This window comes from Larimichthys crocea, chromosome VIII (assembly GCF_000972845.2).
Source record: "Larimichthys crocea isolate SSNF chromosome VIII, L_crocea_2.0, whole genome shotgun sequence".
In the NCBI taxonomy this organism is placed as follows: domain Eukaryota; kingdom Metazoa; phylum Chordata; class Actinopteri; family Sciaenidae; genus Larimichthys; species Larimichthys crocea.
This window is the reverse complement of record NC_040018.1, coordinates 10,226,065-10,247,030: the sequence shown is the minus strand read 5'-3', so window position 1 is coordinate 10,247,030 and position 20,966 is coordinate 10,226,065. Positions and strand designations below refer to the sequence as shown.

Sequence of the window (20,966 nt, the reverse complement as noted above, 5' to 3'; positions counted from 1 at the left end):
TGGACAAGGCCAAAGGTGTCAAGTAGAGAACAGAAGTCTTTGGCATTAGTATCCATGTTGTTGTCTATGTGAATGTTAAAATCCCCAGTTACGATAAAAAAGTTGTAGTCAGTGCAGATAACTGACATCAGATCAGCAAACTCATCAATAAATTTTCCTGAGTACCTTGGTGGTCTATAAATGATTAGAAAAAGGACTTTTGGATCACCCTTCATTAAAAAACAGAGATATTCAAAAGAACTAAAATCACCAAATGTAATGTCCTTGCACTGAAATACTGATTTGAAAATGGCAGCAACACCCCCGCCCTTCTTGCCATTTCGACTCTTACTCATAAAACTGTAATTTGTTGGCGCTGCCTCATTAAGAATGGTAGCACAACTACATTCAGTCAGCCATGTTTCACTAAGAAGTAAAAAGTCTAGATTATAGGTCATAATCATGTCATTTACTATCAGTGGTTTGTTGACTAGTGATCTGATATTGAGTAGGGCTACCCTTGTGGGGATAACAGGAGACACTGGTAAGTTTCGTGGTTGACATGCTATACTCAGTAGATTGGCAGATTTAAATGAACCCTTTTTATTTCTCATCAGTTTAACCACTTTTCTGTTACCTGTCATCACAGGGATTGAGAAGGGTATCTGAACTCCATAGGGCCCTGACTTTTCCTGGTGAAGATTATTTATATCAGTATTGCAGCCTGGACCCGGCACATATCAGTCAGACTCACAGATATGATGATTCAAAGGAGGTGGGGGGGCTCGGTGACTTTTAGTCGAGTGTTGTTTCCGAGGTGGAATAGGTGGGGCTGGACGGTGTGGTAGCTTAAGGGGAGAAAATAGGGGATTTTGGCGTGGTGTTAATTGGATTCCCATATTGACAAGACTCTTCATCCTGTCTGTAAAATCCAGAAGTGGGGAGTCGTCCAGACTGAATGGAGAGAGTTGGGGGCTGGGTGGGGTCTGGGGGGGTGGAGGTTGAGTGTCCCCTGTTGGGGCTGGGGGAGACTCCACTTGTTGGGGTGAGAATAATGATGTTTCCGGTTCTTTCTGGGTCTGCTGTCCTCCCTGTTCAGTCCTAATCTCAGCGCCCTCACCAGAGCGCCGCCTTATCTGTTGTTTTGGATTGTCTTGTCTTTGGTCCTTGGCAGTGGCTGCTGGTGTCTGACGCAGAAAATAAAAAATGTTGGAGCTTAGCAGCTGTACTCCTGATTTGTTAAGGCAAAATCCATCTGCCTTAAAGAGGTGCCTGCGTTCCCAAAAGATGTTGAAATTGTCAATAAAGTTTATTGATTGAGTAGCACATGTATCTTTGAGCCATCTGTTTAGCATCATCAGCCTGGTGAATCGCTCATCTCCTCGCCGAACTGTTGGTAGAGGTCCACTGAAAAACACCTCAGTATTTAGGCATTGGACTCTCTTCATCAGATCAACAAAGTCCCGTTTTAATACCTCCGACTGTTGCTTCACAACATCGAGGGCTCCTGTGTGTATGATGAGTGATTTAACTGTTGGATGATCAGTAGCAATCTTCAGGATCTTCTTTGAAATATCAGACACCATATCTTTGGTAAAACAGAGTACTTTGGTGTTTTTCTTGCTGCAAAAGCGTTTTATCTCACCCACAGCTCCGTCACCCACTATCAGAGTTTCAGGCCCAGTCGTTAGCTCTTTCTGTGGCCTTTTAGCATATGATTTAGCTTCATACCTTTCTCTTGTGCTGGAAGATGAGCTTTCTTTTGGGGAGTCAGGATTTTGGGAAAGTGGAGCAAATCTGTTCTCTAGTAGAATCCCTGTGTCTTGGGGTGATTTGCTCTTTGTTTTTGTTGTACTTCCAGTCCATGGTTGTTTTCTCCTTGGTAGCGGGGTTGAAGATGTATTCCTGTTTGATGGCAGTGCAGGCCACTCAGTGTCATCATGAGTCTCCGGGTGCTGGGTTCTGCCTGTTAACCGTCTTCCCATATCTGAGGGAGGCAATTTGTGATGCCTGGGCTTTGCACCAAGAGAGTTCCAGAAAGGAGTTGTTGATTTAGTGCCATTTACACCTGGCTCCTGCTGCGTCTTTGTGGTGCTAATTAGCTTTCTGTTAGCCTGCTTTTTCTCACTATTTTGGGGCAGTGGCAGAGTGGTTTCATTCCCACATTGTCCATTTACCTCCACGTTCACTTCGAGCCGATGAATTTTAGTTTCCAGTACTGCTATCTTCTGGAGCAGTTTGTGGTAATCATCCGTGGAAAAGGGAGGCATCTTGCTGCTAATTAGCTTTTGTTAGCTGAGCTCCTCAGTCCCAGTCACGATAGTGCAGGCTTGTGCTGCTGATAGGCCACGCTCACAAAATAAAACAGATTAAAATAAAAGTGGCAGTCTTCGGTAACTAAACTCCCAGTAATATAGGTATCCAGGATCCGCTTTCCAAAAAATTGTTTGCAAAAGGAAAGGATTACAATAATAGAAAAAACAGTAAAGCAGAGTAAAGCGGAGAGCAAAAGAGTGAAGCGTCTGCACTCAAGCAAGGTCAGTCAAGAATCACAATCACACAATCATACTCTGAACTCTGAACAAATCACAGTTTAAACCTGTTTAATTGGACCACTGAGTAGACTGCAGACGGCCCAGAGTCAAACGGGTTCCCAAAATATTTAAAGCCAAATTGCACCGTTGTGGTTCAGTAATGACCTTGGGTCACTTACACTTTTCTGGACTGGAAAACAAATTCAAAATCAATGTGTATTTAAAATGCTTACAACAGTATTCTCCCCTGTCATGCAACACTGCTGGGACATCGACTTAAATCATTAAATTTTTCTTCTTTTTCTCTGGGGCAAAATTATTTCAAATGTAAAGAACACATGGAGGGTATGGACTCATGTAGGTTTCAAAGGTGGCTGTGAAAAAGAAGTAGAGAAATTTCTGTGGATGGTCATTTTGATTTCTTTTTTTATAGAGAAGTTTATGTAGATGTTTGGATTTTTCACCCCTGGTCTGTTGTGACAAACTGTCAGTTTTGGAGTTTATTCTAATTAAAATGCATACACTCTGATCACAGCTCATGAAAATACAATACAAAGAGTATTTTACAGCCACTTCTCAAGCACGTGATGTATGATTAAAATGCTTTGTCTGGGGAGTCACTTTAAGTGCTTTCTTGTGTAGGGTCATACCAGTAAGAAATAAAGAACCAGCTGATACAGACGTTTCTGTGAGACTGTAACACCTATGACTGCATTGATTCTTACAACACATTAATGGCATCAGTGTGTAGCCCTGACTATGACTATGAATAAATGAGTGGAAACTACTCTCCAAAGACAGCTTGATCAGATTAAACTCTAAAAACACAGTCCACTTAGAGTACAAAGAACTGAATAAAACTCCTCCAGTAACATGGTGCCATCGCTATAAGCCTGAGATTAGAGGACATATCTAGTTCCCCGCCAGGAAAATTAGATCTGTGACCCGCTGAGCGGATTCACAGCCCACAGTCCAATAGCCACGGACGATGGCCTGCGATGTTTGGCCAGTCTTTTTTTTCCTATGGTATTGTTTATCATGTCCTGTGCAGACCGTTACATCACACGTGTGTGTGTGTGTGTGTGTCTGTTTAAACATGTGCTTTCGTACCTCATGTTGGGAGAAGACTGGTGGGTTGTTGTTTTCATCGTGCACCGTCACGACCACAGTGCAGGAACTGTTCAGACCTGCCAGGGACATCATCACAGCTTCTGTTAGTGACTCAGGGTCAGCCCAACACACAAATAAAGTATGCTGAAGGAACGGCAAGTACCTCATCTTGCCTCCTTCACACCCTGATCCATGAGTCATGCAGACCACATCATCTGTCACCCCCAGAGGCTAGCGTACATGCGTCCCCAGGGCAATGTAGTGGCAACAAGGCTACTGACGCACTAGCTCACAAAGTGAATATGTCATGTTACTTCCTGGCACAGTTTCTGTTTATAATTGTTTTTCTAATCACCGCTCTCGCTGCTTTCTCTTGATCAGCACTTGAACATAATGTCCTTGCAACAACTTGCAGCTTGATTGTCACCTTGAATAACAGTGCTGGAAAAACTAACCAGGATAAGTCTTTTTTATGGAAGCACTTTCATACTAGAATACTTCATTTAGCTGTCTTCCGCAAATTCGATTTTTCTGCCATGTGTTAGCTCCATACAAAGAACAAAAGCACATGAAGTGTGTCTGTCAACAGAGTGTGCCCCCAATTTGTCTACATAGTTTAAGCAAAGTGGGAGGAAGTAGATCAAATTAAGCTTGCACTCTTTTTTGTTCATGTATGAAAAAAATGTCTAACTGAGGACTTTTCTCATGATTTAAAAATGAAATTATTTTAAATGTAAAATCTGTCATAATATTTGTACAAAGGTAAACAAGATATTAATAATGATAAAGTAATAATAAAGAAAAATCACTTGATCATTTTCGAGACGTACATACAAGTACAGATATACTGTGATTACTAATGTAACTGAAGTATTTCTACATATTTTTTTCATTATATATCATTATAGATATGTTTATAGAAGCACTGATTGAAAGTCACCTTTGGCATCCTCAGCAGTGATGGTGAGGGTGTACTGAGGAGCTGTGCCCTCCATACTGTCTGCTTGGACGGAGATGACCCCTGAGTCACGGTCCACTCTAAAGAGGGCGCGAGGACTCTCTGGAATTTGTCCGACCAACCGGTAGAAGATCCGCACGTTGTCCGTCTTGGGATCATCATTATCGGCTGCCTGCACTGTCAGGATTTCGGTACCTGTGAAAAAGATACTCAGCACGTAACCTTCATCTAAACTTAATGTTGAAATTTTACCTTTGATAAAACTGCTAAATTTATATATTAAAAGTATAACTTTTTGTTTTTCTAATTCGCTACATTTTTAAATTAGAAACTTAAACAACAATCAGTGATTACTAAAACCTCAGATGGATTTTCCAAGTTTCTGCAACAGCAGAAAACCCTGAAAACGTTTTTCCTTTTGCAATAACTGACAACTTTATAGCTCTGACAACAATGAATGGGAACGAGGGAGAGGAACGATAAAACAATAGCTCTCCCCCTTTAATCCTCGCTCAGTGACCCCATTTAGATTAACAGATTGTCCTGTCTAACTCATTTCCCAGAATCAACCGTTTTAAAGCATCAACAAAAAAGCTTTTATGCCGTGTCACAACACACCATGTGCTTTTTATGAGCGCGGCCAGGAGTGAGGGTGCTTTCCCCCAGTGTCCTGGCAAAAATCCCATTCTGCTTTCACAAAAGGTATGTGGCCCTTTCATCACTGATACATCCCTTCCAGCCAGTGTTTCGTCTACCTTGTTGTAAAACAATATTCCCATTATAGTGTAAATGTGACAAAAGATTATTCAGATGTCTTGTGTGTTGTTTTATGATGCTGTGTAACTTCACTTGCTATTATGAATAGGGTGTTGAGATCATGTATTAGTATTTTAAGCATAGAAACACTATAACATGTTAGTTTTATACATAATATCACTGTGCACTTGATATTATGAGACAGTATTTTCTAACACATGTGTACACATAGGCAGAAAGGGCGAGAGTCAGTTTCCAAAATATTCTTTGTTACCTCGAGCAGCTAGTTCTTTGACCACAGTGTGGTACTGTGCCTGTGGAAAGGTGGGTCTGTTATCATTGGCGTCGCCCACCATCACCCTCAACTCCACAGGCTTGGCAATCTCTCTGCCATCTGGACGCTCAACCACAATGCTGATCTGGAACTGACGAAGCAAAAAAAAAAAAAAAAAAAAAAAAAAAAGAAAAAAAAAAGAGCAGTGCAGGGTGTGATGATGGGATAGGATTCTGCAGAAGTGGTAAACTGATAAACAAAATGACGGACGGATGGATGGAAATGATAAACAAGCTGCCTGAATAGTATCTTAACATTTGTCGTTCTGCATCTGGGGTGGGGGCAACGCTTATAATGCGGAAAAGCTCCATCAACACCATCAGTCATGAAGAATACAGGCTGATTAATGGAGCTGTATTCAGACAAGAGACGCTTGGCGTTCAGTGGCTCCGTAACACATCCACAGACGATCAATCATTTCTGGAGTGATGGTAAGTAGCAGGGGTAGCTGAATAGTAAAAAAGCTAATGCCTGCTCCAACTGTTCTGAGTGTTTTAACACAAACACGAAGCTGAAGTCAACTTATATTTTATTCTTGACAAGGACATCAGGCTGATTTCTAACTTTCCATTAAATGAACACTAAAGACAACAGAAAATGCTAAATACTGGGAGCATATGTTTAAACACACCCACTGATGCAGCTCAGTCTCAGGGTCAGGGTTGTTCTTTGGCCGCTTGAGCATTTTGTGTCAGAATATATTGTTCAGTGAGTTATTCAGAGCTCTCGGGAGCTTTGAGCTGTGTTCAAAACTCCAGAGTAAAATGCAGACAAATGATCTTTAATTTGAAACGCTGCCACAAATAATGATCCCTCTCCTAGCCTGAAGGGAACACGATTTGAAACAAAGCTTTTAGCTTTATAGTCCTTGTCATAATACAATAATAATTTATTTATTTATTTTGCCACAGGCAGGATGTGTCCAAGGAACATCGCTGCGCTTTTCAGGATTTGGGTTGTTTCCTTAATTACCTCTGTTTGGTTTAAAAATAGACTCAATGCTCAGCCTTGCTGCAATAATGTGTACCAGGATGCCTTTAATTACGTTAAGTTTAATTAATGAACGACATGAGAAATCGTTTAGTGCCATCACAACATATCATGTGTGATTATGTTAGTATTAACAGAGAGTTGGACTCATTTATTCCCATGTGAAATAAACACAGAGATAAAGACTTCTGGCTTTGATAAAGGAGCAGTGATGTTGAGGCGCTCCAAACAGTAATCAGAAACTGACATTTATTATTAAGTGCTGGAGATATTTAGCTTGCAGTTATACAGACCTGGTCTTGTGTCTCTCTGTCCAGAGGGGCGTTGAGATAAATGACTCCTTCTCTGCTGATGGTGAAGAGCATCTCTGGAAACTCCCCCTCCAGACTGTACTCTGCTTGACTTCCACTCCATTTGACCTACATAAACACACACATACACACAACAAAATGCTTTCTTTATACAAAATGTATCACATATATAACAAAACATTTATTTTTTTTTACAATAAATAAGATCATGCAGTATAAACCCAGAAAGCTGCAGGGCCTGCATGATGTATAAGTAAAGCTGAGGTACCATTTATTTACATGATAAGAAGCTCACCAAATGTACTGACAATGATGTGGAACAGAGAGCACAGCCAAAACTAACTATGCAGGCTGAAGGGGATTTTCCACTCTGCTTTACAGCCCTTGACAGAGGGCTGTGCAGTGGGGCTGAAAGGCCCCTAGTAGCCATCAAACAGCACCCAACAAGGAGAGGGGCCCAGCCGCAGCACAGCTGATGCACACCCAGGGCATGTGTGTCTCCTCAACACACTGTCACACACTCCCCCCTTGTTTTGGAGATGGCTGCCCAAACACTATGCTCTTGTATACACAGAGGTGCTTCACACAGCTGGCCGCCTCTCAGTGTTATGGTGTGTTTGTAGACCTCAGAACTTTAAGGAGATATGTTTAAAAAGCAGATTAATGATCGCACACTGCTCTATATAAAGTTCTACACAACACATCTATGAAGTCATCTGTTTTGCCTCCGTCAGTGTTTGAGTTTGCAGAGCACGTCCTGTCTCCCTCGGTAGCCTGTGCTCGAGCTGCGTAACGAGTTGTGTGTGTGTGTGTGGGTGTGTGTGTGTGTGTGTGTGTGCTTTTCTCTAAGACATAGCGGACTGGAGAGTAATCAGTTGCTGAATTACAGGAAATAGTGCAAACACAGGAAATATCAAAATATCTGAGCCAGAACAAGAACAATTTGTCTATTGACTATCTTTTCCACCAGTCGTTTTTTCCCCCAGTGTATATCTTTTAAATATGTATATAGTTATTTTTATATTTATATTATGTTCATGTCTGCACCTACCTGTCATGTCCCTTGTCTTTTAAACTGTACTTATGTCTATTCCTGTATGTACAGTTGAGAGTAAAGTGAACCAGAGTCAAATTCCTCGTGTGTGTACACACACCTGGCCAATAAAGCAATTCTGATTCTGATTCTGAAATAAAAATGCAAAATATTTGCTGGTTACAGCTTCTCAAATGTGAGGTTGTCACTTTGTGCTCTGGGAAATTATTAAAAATAGCATGTAATAGATATATTGATCATGTAAATAATCATTAGTTCCAGATGTATAAAATGTAGATATGATATACGATAAGTTAGAGGGACCAGAGGAATTATTTTTTTCTTTGCTATATCATCAGTATCCAAATCTAGAAGCAACAGTTGATGTTGACTTTAGCATGTGACAGATAAAGTACAGTGTGTACTTTGATTGATGGTCCTATGGTCTTGTTTGTGGTTTGAAACATTAAACCTACAATAACTTAAACAAGCTGTAAATGTATCATAACATATCACAATAATTACATTATGAAGCTGAGATGGTGATTAAAGCAAAGTTTGTGATTTACTCTTGTCGAGCAGCCTCTCACTCGGTCACACTCTCTCTTTTTTTTTTCTTCTTAGCTACTTGTGTCAACATCTTTTTGGGTCTTTTCAGTTACATTGCATGCCCCCACCCTGCTCCTGTTCTGGCACGACACTGGCTACGACCCCCATCAGTATGCCCCACTGGCTCCCCTAGCCTGGCACCTAAAAATCTCCTCCTCTTGGTGGTTCAAAGCTCCTTTGCTGGCAGTGTAAATACAAACACCCACCTGGTGCTTTTACCTCCTAGTCTGGACAGCAAGGACTGAGCTAACCAGCTTAGTGGTTGATTAAGTTTCACCAAAATCAGTGATATAGTTGGGGGTGTGACTTAGTGCCGTAATTTGTTACACGCTTCTTCATACCCAGTGCCCAATGAATGAATAACACAATAACAGGCATACAGGGCGCAGACTGGGAATGACAGAGGCACCATTTACCTGGTTACAAGTCAGCGTAGTATCAAAATGACAGAGAAGCTGTTATTTTAAGGAAGAAAAGTTGCAAAAAGTTCCTTAAAAGTTCCTTAATAAAAGTTGCTTAAACAGTTGCTTATTTACACATACAGCAGATTTGGAGCAATATTAGCATTTATTTGGAGCCTGGCAACTTTGCTGTACACTCTCCTTTAAGCCCCATTTGGTTTTCATGAACTCCTGAGGGCTATATCTGGTTCTTTAGCTACCAAATTAAACTACACGTCTTCACCAGCTGTTCACTAACTTTGTTTATTTGATTTTGAGTGCTGGGCAGGTAGCATACAGTGTCTTTTTCGAGGGAAATCTGACATATTGTTAAGAAATTGTTAAGATTGTTAAGTTTGCTTATAGCAGTTTTAATGTTATTCACATCAACACAAGATCATGTCTTAAGACTAATGTTAGATGAAGCAAGCATCATTTGTAATATTAAACACTGATTATGAGGCCATGACAAATGTCTGGTGGGGCTGAAATTATTTCTGCAACAAAATAATCACATTTCCAATGACTCGAAAAACCGAAAACTCAATGGAGCCAGAGGCTTGACTCATTCATTTACAGGCTCTGAGGCCTCACTTCCACGCTGAAGTCTCAATAGATTGCATTACTAAGTTCAAGTGGTTCTACTGATTACATTACATATTGAAAGTTTTGGGCAGGCAATCAGAAACACGCAATAGATAACCGATTGAAATGAACCACCCCGGCTCCAGTGACGCAAAAGCACTGATAACAAATGCCTGGATTTCAGATCTAAAATAGCAGCCAGAGCTTGTTTTGAACTGATTGTAGAATGAGTCAAATTGATCACAACAGTCGTGATCTCGACTTGGTATGATAAGTGACTTTTACATAGAGGAGGATGATGTCACAAATGCATAAAGTACGCCTAGCAGCGTCTGTCAAAAAATGTTGTCACACAGTGGACAAAAGACAGCATTTGTTACAGATGAGTGGATGTGGACATGAATGTTCCATTTATCTGAAACAGTAGGGGAGGTGAGATCCATAGAGTGGGTCCTTGAGCATGACTATCTCTGCATGTGTCATAGCAGCGGTTAGTCCCACCACCTACTGAGCACAGCAGTGCAATCACTCAGCGTGGGAGAAACGAGGCTTCCCCAAAGTAAACATCCATGTTAAACTAATCCAGTTTTGTGTGATTTAGGTTCTGGATGGGAACTAATTTGACACTGTAACTAAATGCCATGCCATGGAGGCTTCATTTCTCAGTGTCTTAACACATTTTTAATTAAAAAATTAAAGCGGATACACAGAGGAAATCTGCTCAGTGAAATATTTCCACACAGCCTCATTTACATAGTGGCAGAGATTCAGTTCGTTCATAATTATTCAAATGAACCGTTCTCTCAAAGTCAACCAAGTTGTGGACATAAATGAGATGTTAAAACTATAAGACAAAAATATTTATGAAGATTTTATTGTAGATTTGAAGTGGCCATTGAAAATATGACCAAAAAAAAAAGAGAAAAAAATCAGACGCGCCTACACACGAATCCACACGTTTTCAGTGGGTGGAAGGGGCTGTTAGAACAGGAGAGATGAGAGGCTGAGGGCGAGTGTGGAGGAGGTGGGAGAAAACAGGAGGAGGGGGGAGGTATTGTGATGTACCTACTGGCCGCAGCAATGCATTGAAATCAGAATCATCTCCACAAGCCTCTTTGTTTCCACAGTTCTCCATAACAAACAAATGAATTTTTTATTGAGTATTTATTTATTGTTCAAGTATTTTTTCGCCGAGCTGGAACGCTTAATTTCCTCACAAATGAGAATGGGTGTTGTTGGTTCATGTTTTTTCAAGTGCTACAAAATGTCTGAAGGCTTTTGAGTTATTTATAGACATGTAGCTGATAACCACTGAAAGGTTACACAAGTCCAGGGACAGACACAGTAATGTTACGAGAACCTTTAAACTGAATTTACATTAATGCAAAAATGTTGGACTGTAGTGTCAACCAGCTGTCTTGTTTAACCTGAACTCCGAGCACTGATTTATGACCAGATATTATCAGGTGACACTTTTTGGAGCCGGTCCACGGTGGATTAGCCTGTAGGCTTATAAACTACATCTACATCCAAAGTGTTATTTGAACAGAGGATTTCCAGCTTTCCATCTGAAAATATCCCTATATCCTCATAAAATCACCATGGTTACTGATGTAACTTCCTTGGAGCTACATGACTGCACCTAACAAATCTTTTTCACAATCAACTGATCTGGTGGCTTATTTTGGTGATTAATTGATTAGTCATTTGGTCTATGAAATGCCAGAAAATAGTGAAAACTGCTCATCACAGTTTTCCACGCATCTTGTTTTGTTCATCAAAGATAGATCTGATCCTAAAGATATTCAGTTTATGATGATATAAAGCAAAGAAATCCTGAGAATCTGGAAAACGTTTCTTAAATTATTGATTGACAGATTAGCTGTGGATTCATTTTCTGTTGATGGATTCATCAATGAATTTGCCAAGGTTACATAACAGCTGAACTGTAGATGCGTATGGCAAAAATATAAATAAATAAGAATGCTATTGAGTTGGTCCAGGATTTCTCTCTATGACATGAAATACTAAAATATTTAGACTGAGCTGTAGAATGTGATTAAAATAACACATGTGAGTATTTTAGGGTGGTTTCTGCCTTTAAGCTGTTAGGTTTGTATAATACCCCTCAGAGTGGTGGTGATGGTGGTTGGTGGGTGGGAGAGTGAGTGATTATGGGAGTTAAAGTGAGTCAGTCAGGAGGTAGCCTGAAAGGATCCATGGCATTTGAACAGCATCAATAATTCAGTATTTGGTCACTTAGGAGGACCCAAGAGGCACTAAAAACAGCAACTGGCAATATGATGCCACTTTACTCGGCCCAGGCTATTGACAGAGTTTGTTTTATTGTAATATGATACAACATTTGGAAATGCTTAACAATAAAGTCTGCACTCACCCCAAGTTGTTTGCATGATTTATGGGGAAAAATCAAATAAGTAACAGTGGTTTTAATGTAGACTAAAACACTTTGTGTGCTCAAGTGTTTCAGAGTGGATGTGCTGCCTCACCTGTGAGATGGGTATGGGGTAAGGGCCCGGGAGGTTTTCCTGAAGTCTCACAGGGTCAGGCGATGCCCAGGTGTTTCCAGTCACCTCTACAGTTACGATTCCAGTGGTGAAGAAAGCGTTCGCCTTCCCGGCCATGTCCTTCACCATCACTGAGAGTTTATAACGGCCGCACATCTCTGGGTCCAGAGTAGAGGCTCCTTGTAATACACAAACACCTTATTTTAAAACGACTCTTCCAATTTCTGTTACAAAGACATCAACAGTATATATTGTGCTGTGTCTGATGACATGATACTGTATGTGTGCAGTGTCCCAGAGGATACGAGGTGCAAGGGATGTAAAGGAAAATAACCAATTTAAAGGGACGCAAAACTACAATACAAACACACAGTGGATTAATGGACTATATTCTCCCTTAAATAACCGAGACGTTACACATATCGGCTGCTAAATTTAACATGTCCGTACGTCTATCTGTCTAACTTCAGCCATCTGAGTGCTGTATACACCACTTAATTCTCAATTTCTTGCTAAAATGGAAAATAAATAACATAAACATCCCTCTAGAAAGGCAATCATAACCATCAGTTACGGCTAGCCTGGAAATAAAGTAGAAAATCAAGGAGGTAATTGTCAATTTTCACTGCCACTGTGATGCTTTGTGGAAACCAGTGGAAGCAGCAGTGTGGGCCGGAAGGGACCGGCAAGCGTGAAAGTCATCCAGCTCCTGCCGAGCTGTAACAAAGGGCAATACCAGAGCTACAGAAATAGCACCAGCATCCAGGACTGCAAGTCTAGGGGTAAGTAAGTGTGTATGTGTGTGCGCGCTGTATGTGTAGGTCTGTTTGTCTAAAAGCAGAGTTATTGGCCAATATAACTAGAATAGGTTTTTTAAAATATGTTTGGCGTTGACTGAACTTTTTATTTATTTATTTATTTATTTATTTATTTATATTTATTATAGTTTATTTTCAAGCTGTACTAATACTGGGTTTTCAGGGCAGATACCAATAACACTATTTATTTTATTATTGTTTTATTTTAAGAAATCTGATGACATATTGAGATCTTCCACAAGTGCTATAAATGCTAATGGTCTGCAATGAATTATTTGTGGCAATGTTTAGTGGAAACTAATGGGATATTAAAACAAGACTAATGGTTCCATAACTAATTGGCATGTTCAAGCATTTCTAATTTGCAACAAAGAAATGAGAAAGTATTCTTGAGTGTATGGACGTTCTTGTTTCAGAGGTGCTGACCTATTGCTGTCTCCCTGAAAAGAAACAATATGAAAACAAACAAAATGTGACATTAACTTGATACTTCCCCTACAGTCACTAGTTGGGACTGACCTTCCTCAGTGAGGGAAACCTCTCCGGTGATGGAGTCGATGAAGAACATTTGGCTGGAGGGAATCCTGGGTGTCTGTTCCATGAGGCTGAACCGCAGCTCAGCATGGGCAGTGTTGCGGTCATCACGATCCAGCGCTTCCACCTGCATGAAAGGGATCCCTGAGACACAGGTGGTACAAAGTCAAAAATGTTATCCTCTATAACAAACATTTCTCCTCTCCACAAAGTCAAAGCACATTAACTTTCTCAATTTAAGAAAAGGATAGAACATGGGTTGTACCAAACAGGAGGAACCACTTTTGAACTTTTGAAGTATGTGATTGATTTCGTATATAGGTCAAAACATATTGGTGCCCAAGAGGAAAGATGATACTGCTACAAAGCACCTGATGCACATAAGAAAACATGACACAAAAACAAGTGATAAATAGCACATGAAAAACATAGTCAGAGTTGTTAATGTTAGATACATTGAGCTACAAATAATATTTTATTAGAGGTTGTGCTGCCCCAGTTTTTCTGACAATGGTTTCTTTGTCCATCTCAGAACAAAGGACATAAAACACATTGGAGTATTGTATCCTGTAACCTTGTGACAGTTTGCTGAAAGGTCTTTTTTTTAGAGTAATCAAAATGTAATCATCCAGTTTGCAACTTCATTAATTCAATGAATACTGAGGTTAAGGGTAAATTGATGTTTTTCAGGGCTCCACTGGGCATGTTTCCCAGAGTTTTTGTATTCCATGCGGCGGGGACTGTGCGACACGATAACATCAGAGCTCAAGGTTCTCGTACCTTTGAGAAGCCCGAGCTGCACGCTGCCTCTCATGCTCTCCTCTATGAAAGTGGGCACATTGTCGTTCTTGTCGATGACACACACTTCGACCGTGAAGCTCTGTCGTTGCACTGATGTTCTGAAGGACACCTGCAGTGCACACACACACATACTCTCTAAATAACACACTCGGCATGCAGCCTTCCTGTGAGAATCTGAAGTGTGATTTATTCTTCAAACATTGTTGAGTACATAAACATCATACGATGAACAAATAGGAATATACAAAAAAAACTAACCATGTTATGTGAGTGACATGTATGAGAAGTTCCACAAACCACCATTATATGATATGACACAAAGTAATATGCTACCTGCAAAGAGTAGGACGGTTGTTTCTCTCTGTCCAGAGGTTTGAGAGCGTACAGAAACTGAGCGTCGATGCCAAATATCCCCTCATCATCTCCTGTTACCACCAGGTCACTGTAATTAACTGGCAGGCTATGAAGCTGTACAGAAAAGAACAAAATTCATAAAAACATTTGTGTTCCAAGCCATGTGCACAAACAGTAAAGTATGAGAGGAGTGGAGCAGTGGGGTAGTTGCCACAGCCATCACTGATTTGATTTCAGTCCACTTGAGACCAACAGAAACTGAAAGGTCACGTGATCAGTTCAAATGAAATTGTGTGTGGTGAGATGGTGACCAAGAAATGCAACAATACAGTACCATATTATCTACAGCTGAGCACCACTCGTCCCGCATGCCTTTGGAGGATATATTTAATATATTTCCTGCTGTCAATAAATCCTGTGCAAAGATTGTATTGTCTGTGTTTTCAGAGCTTTAGAGCTTGTTCCTCTGAGCCACTATAAAAAAAACACTAAGCCACATTGTTGCACTGGGTTTCGAACATAGCCACTGTAGTTTATTTTGAGTCACTTCCACATACGCCACCCTGTTGCTTCAAATAACCACTAGCACACTGATTGTGTATTATTCCACTGATGAAAATAGTCCCTGACAAATACAAAAATGATTGCTGTTTGAAAAGCGTTTGCTAGAAACTACAGTTCCCAGCTAGTTTAGGAAATAAGAGAGTTATTTATAATTTCAGCTATATAGATGTGACTTGTTTTAAAATGTTTATATTTTCAGTGGAAATAAGGTAAAAAAGTATTGAATTAGACCAATATATTGCTGGTTTGAGTCTTGTTATGGGATTTGTTGACAAAAGAAAAATATAGCCATTCTTATCTTTAAAATTTTGCCAAGATTCTGCCATTCAACTTAACCATTGTTAAAGCAATCATACAACTTTGTATTACTTTGCAGAAAGACTCAAATTAGATAAGTAGCCTAAAATGAAGGTCCTCTTAAAGCAAAAATATGCCAGCATCCAAATATCTACAATTAGATCCTTTTTTCAACAAGATGATTGAAACATTTGCAGTGCTTTTGTACTTTGTAGAGTTTTCGCAATTGATCATTCAAAAGATTATAGTAGAAGAAGAGACAAGTGCAGCCCTTTCCGATGAACAGACTTGAAGAGCTTTTACCTCGAACAAATCTGAAGCAATTATTATGTCCTTTCTATTCATAACACAAAGTGGGGTTATTATCCAACTTCTCCATTCTGGCCATTAACATGCTATTTGAAGAGAATGAAAATATGTGTCATACAAGATGTGCTGACGTCACAATACAACCAATTAAAGTGCCAGATACTCATACTGTTGCACAATCCAGAGGATGTCTAAGTGACATGTATGAACAAAACAGCCCGCCTGCCACCCAGCCGGTCTAAATGCAGAGGCTGGGTCTGATCCATGAAGAGCATTGTGAGCACTCTAATTATAGTCTAGTGATGACGGCAGCATGTTCATACATCTTCAACCTTAAGTGAAGATGTGAGAAGTAAAAAAAAAGAAAAAAAAAAGAAAAAAAGACTGATGCTGTTCCGGCTTATTATCTACCTTTTTTTTTTTTCTGTATCAAGAGCGACCCTGGTCTTTTTAACATCTTCCTCACCACTTAAAAATAAACAGGCTCAAAGGTCTGGCAGGATTTATGTACCTGGTTAGACTTGAGAACTCCTCAGTACAATCGAATCTAATGAAATATTAAAATCACTCTCATAAGCAGGATTTTAGAAATGTTCAGCATAAAATGACTGCTATTGTGAAAATGAATAAAGATTGGGGATTTTAAACAGAAGTCTATGAGCATAATAAGATCTATTTGGTGAATTCAAGTAAGTTAAAAGGTCTTACCTTGGCTAGATACCATGGGAAAATACCGTCATAGTTTTCAGGGACACCAATTTTAACACTTGCCCCAGAGCATGGTGCAAAGGTAAGTATCACCAACTGCGAAACAAGATAGTAAGTGTGTCTCAATGCACATGAACAAAGTGTAACAGCTAAGAGTAATTAAAAGAAAACAAGAATATCTTACTATGAGAGCTACGGTGAGCATTGGTGTAGCTCCTCTGTCAGCCATGAGTGCCTGTAGATGTGGCATATTCACAGCATTTTAAACTGCATGGCCTCAACCCCAACAATCAACACAATTTCTGTCTGTGTTACTGATTCACCACCCTGGAATTTTTTCATAAACACGTAATTCTCAGTTTTTACATGTCCGACAGGCTGGATCTAAACACATCACTACCTACAAAGCTGTTGTAGAGTAACATCTGAGACCCAACTATAGTCCTTAACACAGAAGACCAATAAAGCCACATTTGATTTGAAGTTAAAACTTTTGTCTGTTAAAATCAAGCTAGATACAAAAATTATGTCATTTCATTGGAGCCTGAATGTCAAATATCTTTCAGATGGAGCTGCTTTTCTTTTTAGCAATAACAAATGCAGTGTACAAGTACCAGTAATGTCCTATATACCCTATTACCCCATTAAGTACAACAGCAAACATTGGATATACTGTTGCTTCACAACATCAGATGATTCCAATGATAAAAGATGGCCAAAAAAAAGTGCCATGGGCTAAGCAGCAAAGCCATTTTAAACAAAAGCCTTTGTGTCTTACCTTCTCCAAGTGATGTGTGTGCTCCCTCTGAGCTGTGAAAGGAGTTTAAATTGGGTGGAAAAATTGCGCACTTGTACTCCTTTGGTGGATTAATGGTTAACACCTTCAGATAAACATGCTTAACTACCATGTTTCCTTCCTTTAAAAAACCAATGGCCAGTGAGGTTCCATTCCATTGATACGATCAAATGAATATTCATGAGGATGTAAATGGTCTAAACAACACCGACTTCTTTTCTGTTGCACTCAACTGAACACTTTGCTTCAGGAATAAAGACAGAGATGATTTCATGATTTGATTTTATGTTTTATTGAAAAAGGAGATCAACGTAAACAAAAGAATTCCAAATAATGTCAAGGTTCACAAGACTAATATAACTTATTGCATTACTCATACATTCACAACCTGAATTCAGTGTTCTCTCATATTTGACTAGTTCTCAGGAACTTGGCCGAGGCACGAACCTGCGTACCACGTTTCAAGTAAATATGACTCCAGACGACCTGGCATTGTGATCCTGTACTGTGTCTTTTAGGATAATGAGATGTATGTTGCATTCAGCATCATTCATGTTCTAATATGTACATCAATCCCCTCCAGTAAAGGAGCACAACAATCAACCCAACAGCAAGGCAATCTTTGCAACTCAGAAATAACAAGCCTTCGTGGATTTTTCATACATACTGATCATATTATGACAGCAACATGTTTAAGGCAAACAAACAAAATAAAATAAAATGAAATAAATGTTTGCAAAGCTTCATGCAGGTTATCACCATTATCATGATAATGATATCATTTTTATTTATTAAGTCCTTTCTTTGCTTTTGGTTGGTGTCTAAAAAATAAAAATATATTTCTGTACAGCTCTATTAGTCCTTTAGGGTTAGTGTTAAAACACACACAGCGTCTGGTCTTCAGAGGCCAAAGAAAAAAATGTCCGTCTGTCCCATCTGATCCTCAGAGAACTGTCAGGTCATGACAGGACTTTGACTTCTGCCTGAAAGCCATCTTCTTGTTCTTGCGTGCAACCATGCGCCCCAGAAACCGTTTAGCCTTCTTTCCAATGCTCTCCCTACGCCTGCAGTTGGCCATGCGTCGTGCGTTCTCCTCTTTGCTGTCTTTCCTCAGGCGGATCTGTCTAACGATGCCCTCGAACAGGTCCTGCACATTGTGGTGAAGGGATGCAGATGTCTCGATGAACTTGCAGTCGAATACCACTGCGCAGGCACTTCCCTCTGAAATAAAGGAAGGCGAGGAGAAAGGACAATTAGCACTGTACATTAAGAAAACATTAAGGTAGAAGCTCATGTAAAACTAAGATGAAAATTGAAAATGGTAACCCTAGATAGCATAAATTAGCCCTAAGTCATAGGAGTTTTAAAACGTTGGCTTTAGTTTGTGGTGGTATTTGAAAGTAGGCCTGGTTCAGTCAAGTGAGAAATGTGGCCTGACCCCACCAAAGCCGGTCAAGCACATCTAGTCCTGTCAGATTTGATCATGAAAAGCCTCAAGAATAGCTTTTAAACTTCAAATGAGAAATATTAGATTTTTAAAAAGTAACCAGATTTTTATAACACACTTTCCCTGAGCTCATATTAGCCAAACACGTTATACATCTGTGGTACATTTTAGGTTCAAAGTTGGTTAATCACACTGACTTACCATCTACAGACACTTCTCTGGACCGCACCAGGTCACTCTTGTTACCCACAAGGATTATGGGAATGTTCTCTGACTGCCTGGCCCGGCGCAGCTGAATACGCAGCTCCGATGCCTTCTCGAAGCTTGATTTGTCTGTCACTGAATACACGATGATGTAGGCGTCTCCCATCCTCATGCACTGTTCCTTCAGCCACTGGCTATTATCCTTCAGGAAAAGAAACGGAAACCAAGATTAGCATCGCGCATGGCTGATCCAATCTTTTACTAATGTAATATCTCTGAATCAATGTAAATGGAAAAACATTACTAATATATAACTCACCTGTTCCCAGATGTCATACAGCAAAATGGATGCCTCTTCTTCATCCACCAAGATAGATCTGTCATAAGTGTTTCCTGAAGGGGGAAAAAAGAAATATGTTACACACTGACCGAAAGGACAGAAAGGAACAGTTGTTGTCAGCATGTGTGTGTGTGTGTTTAGTTCCTTCACGCTGGTTTTAGCACACTGTTTTCATTTGAAGCAAAAAGTCAATCCCAGCCTGTGATCAAGCCATCGCTGGCCATTTCTATTTTATATTTTCCCTTCACATTATGCTACTGGATGTGTTTCTGACAGCTGTGCTGCTGAGGGCGCATGGGGCTGGTGCCTCGCTGTAGATGGAAATAGCAATAATCAATGCATGTACACGCTTGCGTGCAAAAATAAGACCTCTGTTGTTGTTGTTTTAAAATACATCTGCTTAACTTTATGATTGTCCTCTTAGACAAACATAATTCTGGATTAGAGATTTTATGATGCTCCACGGCTTTTATGTTAGTTTAAAGACATCCACATCTTCATTATTCTTAAATGTGCATTTATGCTTAAATGGTTTGTTTTTACAGTCCAAAAGTTTGTCTTTATATTTCAGGACTGCACCTTAGTCACTGAACCTTGTATCTATGAGCTTACATTAGAAATATAATTGTATATTGTTCGGCCTTAAGTAGACTAAATTAACCTCTCATAGCCCCAATTATCATCTTCATGGACATCTTTAATGTCCCTGTGTGTGTGCGTGTGTGTGTGTGTGCGCGCGCGTGTGCGTGCGTGCGTGTTGGTTGCTAAGGTTGATGACTCATCCTCAGCATCACCATTTACCTGCTTCATCACAGTCGTGACCAGCATCCTCAAATCCTCCAAAGACGCGCGCCAGGCTGGACTTGCCGACGCCGTGCTCCCCGAGGAGAACCACCTTGTACACCTGGGACTCGGTTTCGCTGCCAGTGGAGATCACGGAGTCCGAGGAGTCTGAGGCGCAGCTGCCTCGGTGCTGCTCGTTCGGGGAGTAGGACGTGCAGCGCAGGAGGTTGGACAGCTCGTCGGTTTTCCCCGTCTGTGGCATCGTGGCGCGCAGGTCCCGGTCGTCCACGGGCATGCTTCTCCGGTGTAGGTTCGGTAGATTCATGGGGAAAGGCACGCTTCCTCTTCTCTTGTCCATGTTCCGCAATTTGTCACCCTTGTTCAAAGTCATTGTGCTTGTACCGAGGATCTGTGGGTAGATGTAACATGCGTAAATGTGTGCTCTTATGCCCAATCTCATGCGTAAAAGTCTGTACATAGATGCAGTGGAGAATCATGCCAGTTAAACATAATTGTAAATCATATTGTAAAATTAAAACATCTATTGGGGTTCAGCAGCATACAGTGAAGCAAACATAAAATACATTTTCTGTTCATAAACTGTACTCAACATGAATAGTAAAAGCTTAAAGTGTATTAAAGAAACTTACTCGGTTCTGGCAATTAAATCCAACGAAGGCAATCCAATAATCCTTGCTTGAAGAGTTGTTGTAGCCGAAAAAGCGCTTTTGCTCGAGTCTGACCACAGGCTCTGCTCAGCCTATTTATATGGGACTGGGAGTGACGTCGGCAGGGATTCGCCCAGAGCATCACGTCTCCGCTTTTAATAGTGGTGCGTAACGGT

General features: G+C 40.3%; 2 protein-coding genes across 3 annotated transcripts in view; both read right to left on the bottom strand.

Moving 5' to 3' along the window:
- cdh16 (cadherin 16, KSP-cadherin) overlaps window positions 1-17,408 on the bottom strand; it is a 31,497-nt gene extending 14,089 nt beyond the window's left edge. Inside the window, exons 1-11 of one of the 2 annotated variants that reach the window (XM_010735563.3) lie at window positions 17,331-17,408; window positions 16,737-16,787; window positions 16,553-16,648; window positions 14,654-14,788; window positions 14,300-14,429; window positions 13,505-13,663; window positions 12,150-12,346; window positions 6,955-7,080; window positions 5,612-5,762; window positions 4,564-4,776; window positions 3,624-3,700 (exon numbers count right to left, since the gene is read on the bottom strand). In XM_010735563.3, the coding sequence (XP_010733865.2) occupies window positions 3,624-3,700; window positions 4,564-4,776; window positions 5,612-5,762; window positions 6,955-7,080; window positions 12,150-12,346; window positions 13,505-13,663; window positions 14,300-14,429; window positions 14,654-14,788; window positions 16,553-16,648; window positions 16,737-16,781 (1,329 nt within the window). In that variant the 5' untranslated portion in view covers window positions 16,782-16,787; window positions 17,331-17,408. Of the gene's footprint in view, window positions 1-3,623; window positions 3,701-4,563; window positions 4,777-5,611; window positions 5,763-6,954; window positions 7,081-12,149; window positions 12,347-13,504; window positions 13,664-14,299; window positions 14,430-14,653; window positions 14,789-16,552; window positions 16,649-16,736; window positions 16,880-17,330 lie in introns of both variants that reach the window. The other variant, XM_027280989.1, reaches the window with a different exon arrangement.
- Window positions 17,409-17,616: 208 nt separating this feature from the next.
- rrad (Ras-related associated with diabetes) lies at window positions 17,617-20,930 on the bottom strand. The gene is made up of 5 exons (XM_019260661.2): window positions 20,773-20,930; window positions 20,141-20,531; window positions 19,319-19,392; window positions 18,997-19,201; window positions 17,617-18,569 (listed from the first exon to the last, which is right to left on the bottom strand). The coding sequence occupies exons 2-5, from the start codon at window positions 20,511-20,513 to the stop codon at window positions 18,292-18,294; spliced, it is 930 nt and encodes a 309-aa protein (XP_019116206.1). The 5' UTR covers window positions 20,514-20,531; window positions 20,773-20,930; the 3' UTR covers window positions 17,617-18,291.
- Window positions 20,931-20,966: the final 36 nt, after the last annotated feature.